General features: G+C 51.5%; 1 protein-coding gene across 4 annotated transcripts in view; it reads right to left on the bottom strand.

Moving 5' to 3' along the window:
- Nucleotides 1-890: 890 nt before the first annotated feature.
- Nucleotides 891-13,506, bottom strand: part of HEXA (hexosaminidase subunit alpha) — a 28,765-nt gene continuing 16,149 nt past the window's right edge. The window contains exons 2-14 of one of the 4 annotated variants that reach the window (XM_019659614.1): nucleotides 11,638-11,730; nucleotides 10,709-10,774; nucleotides 9,065-9,111; nucleotides 8,462-8,572; nucleotides 7,092-7,193; nucleotides 6,487-6,619; nucleotides 5,710-5,890; nucleotides 4,638-4,724; nucleotides 4,296-4,368; nucleotides 3,379-3,562; nucleotides 3,116-3,206; nucleotides 2,167-2,271; nucleotides 891-1,144 (exon numbers count right to left, since the gene is read on the bottom strand). In XM_019659614.1, the coding sequence (XP_019515159.1) occupies nucleotides 1,081-1,144; nucleotides 2,167-2,271; nucleotides 3,116-3,206; nucleotides 3,379-3,562; nucleotides 4,296-4,368; nucleotides 4,638-4,724; nucleotides 5,710-5,890; nucleotides 6,487-6,619; nucleotides 7,092-7,193; nucleotides 8,462-8,572; nucleotides 9,065-9,111; nucleotides 10,709-10,774; nucleotides 11,638-11,730 (1,337 nt within the window). In that variant the 3' untranslated portion in view covers nucleotides 891-1,080. Of the gene's footprint in view, nucleotides 1,145-2,166; nucleotides 2,272-3,115; nucleotides 3,207-3,378; nucleotides 3,563-4,295; nucleotides 4,369-4,637; nucleotides 4,725-5,709; nucleotides 5,891-6,486; nucleotides 6,620-7,091; nucleotides 7,194-8,461; nucleotides 8,573-9,064; nucleotides 9,112-10,708; nucleotides 10,794-11,637; nucleotides 11,731-13,506 lie in introns of those variants that run through there. The other 3 variants (XM_019659617.1, XM_019659615.1, XM_019659616.1) reach the window with 3 other exon arrangements.

The following is a 13,506-nucleotide window of genomic DNA, read 5'->3' as shown; positions in this document are numbered from 1 at the left end:
CTGTACCCACCATACTGGAAACTTTCTGAAAGAAATTCCTGGGAGCCTTTCCACTGTCCCTCCACATCAGGGCCAGGTAAACGAACTTAAATAATGATCAAAGAAACCCTCACCTGAAACATCTGTCCACTATCACCCCAGCCTCTGGGTGCCATTGTTACTTCTGAACATGAAACCACCAGGGGGCAGCCTGGGCCCATGAGCCACATGCCCACCTCCCGGACACTAAGAGCTTTCCTCTCATGGTCCGGGCTGTGCCATTGATTCTCTGAAAAGATGCTATTGGGCTGAAAATGGGTGGGAGGAGTGAAGGTGGAAGTTGCTGCCATTTGGGGGGAGTTGAGCAGGGCCTCTAAGGAACAAGTCCTTCAAATTCAACACCTACCACAGTGCCAAGACCACAGTATGCGTTCCATAATAGTTAATAATCGTTGCATGAAATTGAAGTAACAAGAAACCCAAAGCAGAAGAAAAGCTCTAGGGGAGGGAAGTGTGTGAGCATGCATGGGGAGGGGCCATTCTGTGACCAGGTTGGGTCTGGGGCCCTTGCCACTGCCCAGAACGTCTTGGAACATCTAAAATGTCTTCTTCCGTATATAGAATCCTTGGATGTCTGAGTGACCTCCCCACTTGGAAGGAAATGACTGGAGGATGGGGTTATGTGTCTGGACTGTATGGGGTGGGAGAGGCGACTTGAAACTCAGAGGCTGCACAGGGCAGCACAAAGGCTGTGGGTTTCATTCCCAGTTCTCAATTTGTAAGAGGGCTCCAGGGGCAGATACTGAGCCCACCCTGGCTGGGCCCTGCTGAGCCCATCCCTCTCAGGACCATGAGGCCAGGCATGGCAGCTCCCCTCTCCCAGGGCCACTCATATTTTTTTACACAGGTGATTCATATTCATTGCAGAAAAATGCCACATCACTCTTTATTGGACACCAGCACCAGCATCAGCCCCCTTCTCCCCAGGCACAGGGGCACGTAGGCAAGGGGCTCGGTCCCCTGGCCTGGATGCAGTGGAAGCCGGGCTCCACTACCACTCTTCCAGGGCCAGCGCCCTCCTCAATGCCTGGAGCTGCTTGCTCAGGTTTGTTCAAACTCCTGTTCACAGTAGCCTACATTGAGGGGCTGTGCCTGGACACCTCGCCTGCAGGACGACATGAAGAAACAGCGTGAGATGAGCCACCCAGACGGGGGTCTATCTTAGGTCCAGCAACACCTTCACCACAACCAACGGTCTCCTCTTCCCCCATTTCAGTGCGTCGCAAACTGTGATTGTACACCAAAATGACCAGGGGGTCTCACTTCCAGGAATTCTCACTTGGTGTGGGGCCATGTGTTGGCAAGAATCTACATTCTAAACAAGCAGCCCAGGTGATTTCGAGATAGGGACATCCAGGAACTTTGGGGAGCACCGTCCTATTTCTAACCTGCCTGTCTCTGTACCCCAGCCCCAAATACTCAGTCCCTTTAGAAAAGAGGTAGATGCCTGAGGGGTGCCTAATGCTCTTGACCCACTGAGCCCCCCTTTAATAGCTCCAAAAGGCTATAAATGCGGTGGCGGTGGGGGACTGTCCATCCATGCAGACAGGAAATCCAGTCCTTAGGTCTCAGCCTCATGTCTAGGCATGCTTCCTTTATTATCCAGGTAAGCAGTGTGCTCAGAGATGGTAAGGAACTAGCTCAGAGGCACCCAGTGAGCTACAGACAGTTGAGGTTTGGATCCACCATGTTGGGCTCTCAGCCTCGGACTCTGCTCTGCACTAGGCTAGGCTGTGTCTCTCAGGTCCTCGAGCCTCAGGCAGTGGATGAATTGTGGAAATGACCATCTTATATAGTTCTAGCCCCAGCAGGGGCACAGGTGTTACAAGAGCTCAGAAAAGCACGGCCATGCCTGAGTACAGACTCTGAAGTTGGACTGGTTTAAATCCTGGTTCTAAGTGACTTTGAGCATGTTACTTAACTTCTATGTGCCTCAGTTGTCTATCTCTGAAATGGGGATAAAACTACCTACTATATAGAGTTGTGGTGAAGACTCAATGAAATAATGCCTCAAGGGCTAAGCATAGTGCTTGCCCCACAGTAAGCCTGTAACTGTTAGCTAGTATTAGTCTTCTTTTCTTGTCAGTGAGGGATGCCAAGCCCCTGGCCTTCCGACTTCCAACCTACCTCAGCAGCTCACAGCGGAAGTGTGACAAACGCTTAAAGGCAAAGTCCAAATCAGTCACCGCCTTGTTGCTCCACAGCCTCTCGGCAACAGCCCCTGCTCTGGGCCTGGAGGAAAGGGGGCACACACCAGGTTGGACCCGGCATTCCCTGCAAGGGAATGGGACACCCACAGGCCACTGCCTCTCATTTAGGCTCAGGGCCAAGGGATGTGATCATCACCTTCTTCAGAGTGACAGCCTGGCTGGAGGGCTCCCAGGGACCTCAAGGACTCAGCTCCATCTTTATTAAAATGTGGGGGTGACAGGTTAGCTCAGTTGGTTAGAGCATGGTGCTGATAACACCAAGGTTACCAGTTCAATCCCCGCATGGGCCACTGTAAGCTGCGCCCTCCGTGCCATTGTAGCATGAAAGCAATGTGTAACCAATGACCATGGCTGTTCCCCAATATAAAAAAAAAAAGGAGCTTAAAATGTGGACAGTGATCCTACTCTTCTCCTCTCCCACACAAATGGGAAGCAAAGTCTTAGAGGCGTCATGACTTGTTACTGATAGGAGGGGCAGCAGCAGGTGTTCTCAAAATGTCGGCTCCGCCCCCGGCCCCCAGGCTTGGTGAGGCTACTGAGGAGACAGCGTGGGGAAATCTTACTGGAGGAATCATGGACCTCAGGGTTGGGTCCTGAGCATGTCATCTGCACTCCCCAGGCCTCATGATCTGTGAAGTGAGGCTAACAGCCTCGATCCTACACACCTAGTGGGTTGCTGGGGAAGAAGAGATGGAAGTCGGGTGGGAGGTGGATATGACATACAGACTGAAGGATTACAATACAATGCCCCTTCGCTTGCCGGCCTGAAGGAGGGCACTGGTCTGGGGGTGGCTAGATGGGATTGAGTCTGGAAGGGAGACCCCATGCCCACAAGCCCAACCCCTCTGCCCTCAGAAAACCCTTACCAGAGCCTGGGGACCAGGTTTGTGATGTCTACATACTCTCCCCACATACAGGCCTCTCCACCAATCACCAGAGCCTTCTGCTCGGCACTACCTAAGGGAAAACAGGCAACAACAGACAACTGTAGGGCTCCGCTTCACCCACCTTCTCCTCAAATAGGTTGTTTCGTCTCCTAAGGTGAGATATTCAGCCCAGGCCCTCTGCCTCCCACCCTGCACCCCCGCCTAGCTTCCTTTGGTCAGCACGGAGAGCTCCCTGCTTTCACCTTCAAATGCCAGGGGATCCACCTTGTAATACCCCTTCCAGTCAGGGCCGTAACTGATGCGGTTCAGGTACCAGGGGGCAGAGAGCAGGGCCCGGAAGCCAGCGCTGGTGATCAGCGCCATCTCCTTCAGATAGTGTACTGGCAGCTCTTCTCGCCAAACCTGGATGACGGTGTCTGGCCGAACCTGTCACAAAGGTCAAACGGCAGCAATGGCACACAGCTGACAAGATTCCTGGGCCACATTATTATGCAGGCATCCCAAGTCAGGGGGCGGGAATCCCCTCTGCTCCCCAGCAGCAAAGTGTTTCTCTGTGCCTCCTGACCACGAAGCTCCCAGCCTGGTGCAGAAGTCAAGGGTTCCACAGGCCCTAGGAGAGCGCCCTGCTGCTTCGTCCCCCCACCCCCCAAGTCCTTCTGCAGACCCCTGTGTCCACACTGAGATGTAACGCTGGCTGTGAGCTAAGGGAGGCAAGCAGCGGAGCCCAGGAGACTCCGCGGGAGCCCACGTGTCCAAAAGTCTCCAGACGCTTCTGAGGATGGGACGAGGTTCCTGCAGAGCCCCTGCATGTGGCAGGAAGCTGGGATCTTACTGGTCAAGTGAAGGAGAAGGAAACCCTGCTTCCACAGACCTGCAAGACCCTAGTCTATGACTCAGGAAGGAAAACCCAACCCACATGCGAGTCTCGGGAATCCCAAAAACTGAGCAGCAGAAACGACTCTATCGATAGGTCTGTACTGAGGGAAGGCAGACCCAGACCTCTGCGACCTTTATGAAGGGGAAAGGACAGACAGCGCCAGTGCCCTGAACTTAGAGCCTAATCCAAATCGGGAGGACCAGTCCGTACAGAGGTAGCAAGAGTTGGGGGACCAGCGGGAGCCACTGAAGGTGGCTCCCTGTCTCTCTGCCCCTAGCTCACCTTCACTTTATTATCAAACACTTCCTGCCACACCACGTAGCCCTTGCCCAGGGCAGAGACGATGTCGAGTAGCCTGGGGAGTAAAGACAGTGTCTGCTCAGTTCAGACAGGCTCCAGGCTGTTGGTGCCTGTGCTCTAGGGGTGAGCCCGCCTACAGGCCCGTTCCCCATTGAGCAGTGTCTTCCCCACTCGGAAACTAACCACTCCAAACCTGAAAATACAGGACAAGGGACCCTTCAGGGGCCCAGAGAGTGGTCAAGCAGGGCCTGGCCCCGGTATGGAGAGTGAGGACCCCCTAGGAGGTGACTCAAGGGACCCTGCCCACCCTCCTTCCTTCCTCACGTCTGGATGTAGTAGGACTCCAGCTGTTTGAAGTCATCACCAAAGCCTTTCTTCTTCATAAAGGCCTGGATATCTGGGTTGGACTTCCTGAATCCCAAGAGAAAATGAAGTTTAATTCTTTCAACATCCTCAAAGCCCAAAGCCAGGGGCTCCACTATATAATACTAACTGGGGATTAGTCACCTGGCCTCCCACAACGTCCTTTTTTCAATCACCTTAAAAACAATCACCTGAGGATCTCAGAGGCCTCAGATACGGAAGACGTGGCCAAACAAAGCTGCATGGAGGGGTCACTGACACAGGCTGGGAAAGTTGGAGCCTGGACCCGATAAGATATAAGTTTAACTCCCAGAGAGAACACACATGAGTGTCTTTGGACTGTGCCCGTGGCTCTGAGGTCTGGCTGGGGCTGCGGCACGCTGGAGCTGCTTCTCTAACCCCCATCCGCACATGTTCTCCGTTTCCCTTAATATTGGTCCTTTATTCCAGCTGGAGACGAGCACTGCTGCAGCTCCCTTGCCCCACAATGTCTGTGTTTTGCTCCCATTTCCTCCTGGAATGTTTTCCCCTCCTCCATGTCTCACAAAAGTCAAACTATTTCCCAGATCCAGCTCAAGTGCCCACTTCTTGAAGGAGCCCATCCACCAGCTAACTAGATCCAAAGGTTTGGATCTTACAGTTTAATACTAAGTGGACAGTGCCATGTATTCGTCTCAAATTCACCTGTGCCTTGACTCTCCCACCAGACTACGTTAAGCCTTTAAAGCAGAGACTATTTTTCTCTATCCTGGATTTTTCCATACAATTCTGTACCCAGAGCTGGGTTTTCCGTAAGTAACTAAGGATATGACAAGAAGGGAGGGTTTGAATTCATAGCCTTGCAAAAATCAGGTAGGACCTCGCTGTAGTTGGAGCGAGGAAAGGCCCAAGCCGTGAGCCATCTTGCACTGAGACAGAATTCTCTGGAAGTTAGCCCCTGGGGGGCACTTATGACAGGCAGCCTGTCAAGGGCTAATCTCTATTCTGAATAAGCATTCATCAGGATGGGATGGGAAAATCAAAGGGCTCATACCAGCAGGAGAAATCAACCTCATCTCCTCCAAGGTGAAGATAAAAATCCGGGAAGACAGAGCTGACCTCCAAGAAGAACGTGCTCATGAACTCATAGGTGCTGTTGAGAATGGGATTCACTGGTCCAAAGGTGCCAGAGGGCTGAGACCCAGAGTAGCAAGGAGCCAGTAATCCAGAGACACCTAAGCCAGTAGAGAACCCCACACAAGTATCACAAATACACAGACCCCCACACAGTCATATACATAGCATTAAGGCTCAGAGTAAGGCAGTGGCATTCAGAAACATTACATGCACACAGGCAGAAATACGCTGGGGCTACAGACACTGGTAATTGTGAGTGCTTAATCAAAGAAACACAAATACATCCACAATCATAAACAGTCAGAGGCTGGGTTACAGCCAGACAACCGTCAGCACATGCACTCTTGCCTTGACACACTGTTTCCAGCAGGGGTCACCCTTGCTCCTAATGGCTGTTTTGCTCACACTGCCAATTAGGCAGAAAAGCTGAGAGCCCCATTCAGCCAAATGGGCACAATCTTTCTTCCATTTTAGGACACAACACCCTGCAAGAGCATCATTAAGATAAGGCCACATGAGAAGAATTTGCCCATATTTTAATAGTAAGAAGTGGCCTCCTTCACCCAGAGTAAGTTCTGCTTATCTACATTACCAGGTGGAAAAGGCTGATGGCCGGGGCATGCCACATCCAAGTGCCAATGCCCTAACGCCCCACTTCCTCCTACTTTACCTCCTACCTCTGACATTTTTTTACCTGGTCCCCAGGACAGAGTGTGGCCAGGAGTGTCAAATTCTGCCAATACACGGATACCCCGAAGCCGTGCATATTCAATCACCTCCTTCACATCCTGTGCTGTGTAGATGTGGGTGGCAGGGTTGTAGGACCCCTGAAAGGCACAAGACATCCTTAGGGATCTCAGTTCCCGAAGGTGAGCAGAGTAGAGGATGCTCAACCCGCCTCTAGGACTCCCCGGATATCAGAAAATCTACCCACAGCCTTTTGGCATCAGGGACTATCTTTAAGGAACTTAATAGAACTTCCCACAAGCTATCACATCTATTGTTTTATCTGCGTCATAATGCCAGTGAGATGAACAAGGGAGGTATTACGCCCATCTAACAGAATATAAATAAACAAATAAAAGGAAAAGGAGAGCAGGACAGATTATCTCCTGAAGGTCAACAGAGCAAATTCACAGCAAACTCTGGACTTGAACTCAGGTCTCCTGACTCCAATCCAGTGTCGGCATGTCCCTAAAACTGACCGGTTAGGAGGAGGGCTGGTGTCCTTGCCAGTGGGGCCATAGTGAGGCTCAGATATTGACCCATAAACTTGGCTGGGGCGAAATCAAGACATACCTTTCTGCTGAGTTCTGGAAAACTGAAGCTCTCATACGGAAAGGAAGGGTCGTCTACTAGATGCCAGTGGAACACGTTGAATTTATTGTACGCCATGACGTCCTGTAGGGCAGAGCACACACTGTGAACCCATCGCAGGGTCTCCAGTTTCAGCCTCAGGCTGGGGAAGTGGGAGAGACTTCCAGGCTGAGCCACAGACCCCAACAGACCCAGCTTGCCCAGCTTCCTGTTGTGTTTACAGGGTCTGTCAGACCTTCCTCTCAGGGGGAGCCTCACAGGCAGGAGACCCAGCAAACTCCCCAGGGCACATTCAATCACCTCCTTCACATCCTGTGCTGTGTATAATAGATGTGGTGGCAGGGTGGTAGGACCCCTGTAGGACCTGCATCCAAAGGGGGCTGACAGAAGCAGTGTCTCCTCTTTTTTGAGATGAGTTCTAGCCACACTGAGTGGAGGGGTGCAGCTATGTGGTACCCTGGAGTCTTCCAAAAGCCTCCAACCACCCTAAAGGCTAACACTTCCTCCTGCCATTTGTTTTGGGTAGCCCAGCTCGTGTTTATCCAGACTGTGGGGTCTGTTGTGAATTTAGTAGCCCCATAAACCCTAAATCTCAGAAGCCAAGACAGGGGGCTGTCTCCACTCCTTTGGTTCCACCAAAGCAGGGGTCGGCCAACTTTTGAGACGGAAGAGCCACCAGGGGTCAGCAAACTGCGGCTCACGAGCCTCTGAAGTAAAATTGAAAATGAAAATAAAACTATCGTTTCATTTATAAAACTTTTAAAGGATATTATTCACATAATGGTGATTATGTAAAAAATATATTTATGGCTCTCGAATAATTTTTAAATAATTGTGAGGGACAAGATTGGCTCTTCCAGGGGTCGGCAAACTTTTAAGACGGAACGTACCCAAAGAGCCACATGTGGCTCGCGAACCGCAGTTTGCCCACCCCTGTACCAGAGGAACAAACGAAAGGGCAGACGCCCGATCTGGAGCAGCAACTGTCAGGTTAGCCCTCCCACTGAACACAGGCTAGAAATGTCCCCAGGTAAGGCTTGGGAACATCTTTCCCACGACCTTGTCCTAAGTAAACTAGAGTTAGCTCTGCTGCACAAAGAGGCCAATCCCCAAACCACCTTCTGCATCCCTCCAGACAGCCTGGACATAGGTCCACAGGAGCTGGGGGGAGATTTCAATTGCCCTTGTTACTGTTTTAAGTTGTAGGGCAGGTTACCTTTCACATTGTTCCTAGGCGCCCATGAAATTACTTACATTCTCTCTGTAATTCTCTAGGAACATGGCAGCTGGGGTATACCTTGTCCCGTCACCCCAGAACCCTACGGGTAAAGAAGGCCATAAGGCCCGAGTACCAGAGTGTCCAGGATGCTAGGCAGTGGCAGGTAATGGCGAGATGTATCCAACAACAAGCCCCGGTGAGGGAAGCGGGGAAAGTCCTCAATCTCCGTCTTGTTGATAAAGAGCTGCGTGGACCAAACATTGACCATGTTCAGGACTCAAAGGGAACTCACCATGGGGGCAGGGGTGGGGGAGGAGGGAAAAATCTCCCAAGATCCCTGAAATGCTAATCTATTGGTAGCTGTCTCCCCAAACACCCCACACCTGCATCTCAATGACCACAAGCAGGAGCCTGCCCCATGCTAGCCAAACACAGCTGTCCCATCCACTACTCACCGACGGATTCTGGGTTTTTATTGACTGTTAACACGTCTGTTTTTTTCAAAGCACTGCGGTCTCAAGGTCATTACTAAATAATGACTCGGGGAGCTAAATTACAGTGTTTCCAAACAGGCCAAGTCTACCTAACTAGTTTCCACCCAAGTGCCCTCGTATACCCTTGTTGGGCCATCTCAAGCCACCAGGACTCTAAGGCAAAATAAGATATTCTCAGGACTCTCAACGTAGGGAGCAAGCCCTAGAGATGTCAAAGGAGCCCTTTGAGGACCCACACTCACCGTGCCTTCAGGGGCTCTCCAGACAAGCTGGCTAAAAGTCTCCAGACCTACAGGGAAATAGAGAGGCAGAGTCAAGATTCAGGGAGGTGGGGAAAGACATCCACCTGGGAGGTTCCCACTCTGCCAGAAGACGACGCGTCAGCACACAGCAAAAGTGGCTATAGCGGAGGCTTGAGGTTCTCAGCAGCATGAAACAGGCGTACCAGGAAGCTGGCGTCGAGTTTTGCTCTGTATTTTATTTTGGGAGGGGGCAGTGTAAGATGTTGTGGTGCCCCTCCTTGGAACACACAAACCCTCAAAACCCACATATCTCTTACCCATATTTCCAAAGGCATGAGAATATTAAGAAGAGAGGCCCAGACATGTGCCTGTGAGGCCAAGTGCAGGGACAATCAGCCTGCACGGGACTAAGGCTTTCCAAGGACAACACCCATTGGAGCTAAGGGAGTGGAGAAAAGGGTCCGGAGTCTGCTGCCCCTTCACTCCTCCCATGCTGAACTGTGAAAAAGTGATCATAGCTTGAGTCCTGGGTCCACACCTGGACCTCCAAGACAAAGAATCATCTACTTTTCCTCTTCGGAGTTTGACAGGAGACCCAGCTTTAGGGGGCTGAGGAGCAGCAGGCAGCAGCTGGCCCGGGACTGTCCCAGGCCACAGGCCACAGGCTCCTAGATTCCACCAGGCCCAAGGGCAGTCCAGAGCTTTGTATGTTCTCAGCAGCTGGAGCCGTACCTCTGAAAGCCCAGCAGAAGCCCCAGAAAGGATTCCCAGGGTCCCAAATTTTCAGAATGAAAGAATCTGTGAGACCTTAGCAGCTCTCATCACCTAATTCGAGACAGACCATTAGGATACTGTTTGGCTCATGTCCCCTCTGATGCCCAGAATTCTGGTTGCAGATTTCCCCTTTACCTAACAGGCGAATCATTAGCACTTGCACAAAAGGTAGGAGGAGCCAGAACAGGGAGGTGACATGCTGTTTCTCCAAACCACAGGAGAGGGGAGAGGAGGGACAAGGGATAACGACAAACCAAACCAAGGTTTGGAGTTCTGTGAGAATTTCCCTCATCCTTCACCTGCAGAAGAGTTTGACCCAAAGCAGGTATTTGGCTAACTCTGTACCTAGGGACCAAATACCTTTCCAGGAAATCAAGAGGAATGGCACAGGCCTCTTACCTGGTAGCTCATCAAGGTCTCGTTTAATCCCAAATAACATAATTCTACATATTTTACTACTTCTTACCTCTTTTTTTGGCATTTATCTATTTCTTTTGATGTAGTTTTCCTTTTTAATGAAACCTGGCCAGTTAGTGTCTTTAGTGAGAGCTGAGTGGACAGTTCCTGTGGCCAAGCTGACCCTTCCCTGCAGACACCAGCAGCAGCCTGCAGGGTCTCCCACTGCTCCCCTAGAGCACCTGCCCAGGGGGACCGCTGCCAGTGCCCATGCGAAACCTGTCAACTTCCAGGGAGGTTATAAGGGAACACTCCTTCCAGCGGGTTGGGAAACACTCCGCTTGGTCTCCATAAGGAGAGCTTCCTAAAGTGGGGGGCATTATTGGGCCCCCAGTCCTGTCCTCCCGCCCCTCCAATGCCAACTGCCCCCATCATCCTTCGGTCTCTCTCCCAGCATCAGCCCCACCTTGTTACCTCGGAGAGCTCCCCAGACGGTCTCAGCGAGGAGGAAACACTGCTCATCACTCATGGTCAGGGTGTCTGGAATGACAGCAACGACCTGATCTGGTTAAGGATTTCTACTCTCAGATTACAGATCACATGTTCTGGATCAATCCTTGGATTAAAAAACAACAGCAAGATCACAATTTTTTTTTTCTTTCAAAGAGGAGATGTCCCAGAGCAGGGCAGCTGCAGGTCAGCCAGGGCTGGGCCAGAGGGAGAGGGTGGTCACCCAGGGGCTGCAGGCCCTAGAAGACGATGTGTGATGAGGGTCAATCTTGAGTAGAGTCCTCTGCGAAGCACCACCCGCCTTGTGGGTCAGTTTCTCCCCCAAGAAACATGAATCCCCGCCAGCCTTCAGCTGAACGTATGAAGCGTCCTACTGGAAAGGGGAAGGTGATGCCGGGAGGGGTGGGTCCAGGTTCCCCCGTTCCCACAGCCTTTGTAAGCACCCTCCTTTCCCTTTTCCCCCGGGCTTCAGCTGCCGCATCCAGCAATGTGAGGAAGAAGCCAAGACTTGAATGTTCACTCTGCAGACTGGGAAGTCCCCAGATGCTGCTGCTCAAGGATGCCAGGAGGCAGTCACAGGATTTGACCTCATCTCAGTACAAATGACCAAAAACGCCTGCTCTCTCAGGTGTAGGATTTCTTAAAGAAAATCAGCAAAGTGTACACATTCCTAAAATGGCACTGGAATTATGCTCGATGCAGAAGGCAGGTGTCCTGTGGGACTCAGTGGACAGCCAGCGCGACGATTCAGTAAACCCACAGGTACTTGTTATAGTACATAGGAAAAATGCACCTTCTATGGCCCTTGGCCTTGGTGGCCCTTGGTCCCCACAGTCATGGAGGGCTCCAGGCAAGTGCTTGCTCTTCTAGGACGGGAACAGGGTGGTACTTACAATTCTCCACTGACTCCAAAGAAGGAAGCTCGTCACATCCAGGAGTGACCACAAGGACAACCAACGAAGTCATCTCTGACGTTTGCTGTTCTCCTGCGAGGACAGTGGAAACTCGGTGTGGCTGACTGGCCGCCACAAGTAAAGGGCAAAACCAATGCCCTACAAGAGGGCCTCTAGCTCTAGACCCTCAGGTCACATGCCTGTGCCACGAAGGAAGGGAGGACAGGGCACGTGCCCGGGCCCAGGCACTGCCTAGTCATCTGTCCAACTTTCCTCTCTGCTTGTGCCCCGCTCTCCCCAGTACTCTGCCCTGACCATGGATGAATGATCGGGCGGCACCCCTTGGTAACCAGGACTGTATTTTTCTGGCTTGGTACAGTCCAAGCACTCGACTCCAAGACCTCAGCAATTGCTTTGAAACTAAAGGCAACTCTAGAGTGTTGCTGCTCAAAGTGTGGTCTGTGGATTAGATGCTGATCTGTAAATGGTGTCACTGGCTGGTCACCAGACAGGAAGCTTAGCTGATGCCAGAATGTAAGTCAATTACATCAGAATAAACACACTGTTTAGTTGTAACATTTCCCCCAACAAGGTCTTCTTGATGAAGGGGACAGTTTTCCATTCTGGTATGTGTGCTTCTCCCCTCAATGCAGACTGGCGCTTGAAGTAGCACCGCTCTTGAGAAAACGCAGGAGCTCATGTGAGCAGATGAAGCAGATGACAGTACGCGAGGGAGGCCTGAAATGATGGAGCTGGTGCCCCGGCAAAGGCACAGGGTCAATAGCCCATCCTGCTTCCTTCCCTCCTGCTCCCAAACAGGGTCTCTTTCCAAGACTTCTCCCGACAGTGGAAAGCCACCCAGCATGAGCCAATATACCATCTAATACAGCCCTACAGATCCTAGTCTGTGCTGGGAAAAAGTCCCAATACCAACGCACTGTGTCTTCCCACCTCCTGCCAAACCTTCTCTGTGACCTTCAGGTGGTTGTGACTGTACCAGCCTGAACCTCAGTGAACTCCCTCTCTCTCCTCTTCCTGGAGCCGCACATGTCCCCACTGGCACCACACTGTCCATGACTTCCTATGGAGCTACAAAGGCAGGGACAGGAGGACCTGGCACAAGGCCGGGAGAGAGGGTTTAAAACCAAACCGAAATATGTTCTTCACCTCTAGATGGAAGGAATCCAAGAGCCTTGAGCCATCTCAAGGAAGCCTGCCCACCCCTCCCGAGCACGGCCTTCTGGCTGTGGCTCAGCTCTCAGCTCTGCCAAGAAGGAACATTAAGGGGCCCTTTCCTATCATCCTGAACAAATACTCCTTCTCCTCCCAGTAAATACCCTGTGTCCTCACTCTAATATGTGCCTAAACCCTGCAGAGAGAAGGGACTTTGAGGCTAGTCTGGGCCAGGCCGCTCACAACTGCATTGTGAGCCCTAAAAGCTCATCCCCATAACACAGAAGGACAACCAGGCCTCCGGGACAGGGACCCCTCTCAAAGCAGAACATGTAGGGTCATCCCAAGCCCCCCAGGCTGTAGACAGGCCATTTCTAAAAAAACAAAGAGCAGGGAGGGCTGGATTGATCATTCTTTAGCAGAGGGAATATCATCAATAATGCAGTAGTAAGTCTGTATAGTGCCAGGTGGGTACTGTTGACTAACTATGATGTACGCCTGAAACTAATATAATACTGTATGTTAGCTACATTTTATTTTATTTATTTATTTATTTATTTTAGCTGAGCCATCCTGCCACCTGTTGGCAGCTCAGCGGCTGCTCAGCTCGGGCCAGGACTCGAACTGCTGTTGCTCAGAGCTCAAACTCTTGAGCGAGCTCTTAACCAACTGAGCCACTTGGCTGGCCCTATGTTA

This window comes from Hipposideros armiger, unplaced genomic scaffold (genome assembly GCF_001890085.2).
Source record: "Hipposideros armiger isolate ML-2016 unplaced genomic scaffold, ASM189008v1 scaffold_302, whole genome shotgun sequence".
Classification (NCBI taxonomy): domain Eukaryota; kingdom Metazoa; phylum Chordata; class Mammalia; order Chiroptera; family Hipposideridae; genus Hipposideros; species Hipposideros armiger.
The sequence above is the reverse complement of the archived record's forward strand: the minus strand, read 5'-3'. Positions and strand labels throughout refer to the sequence as shown.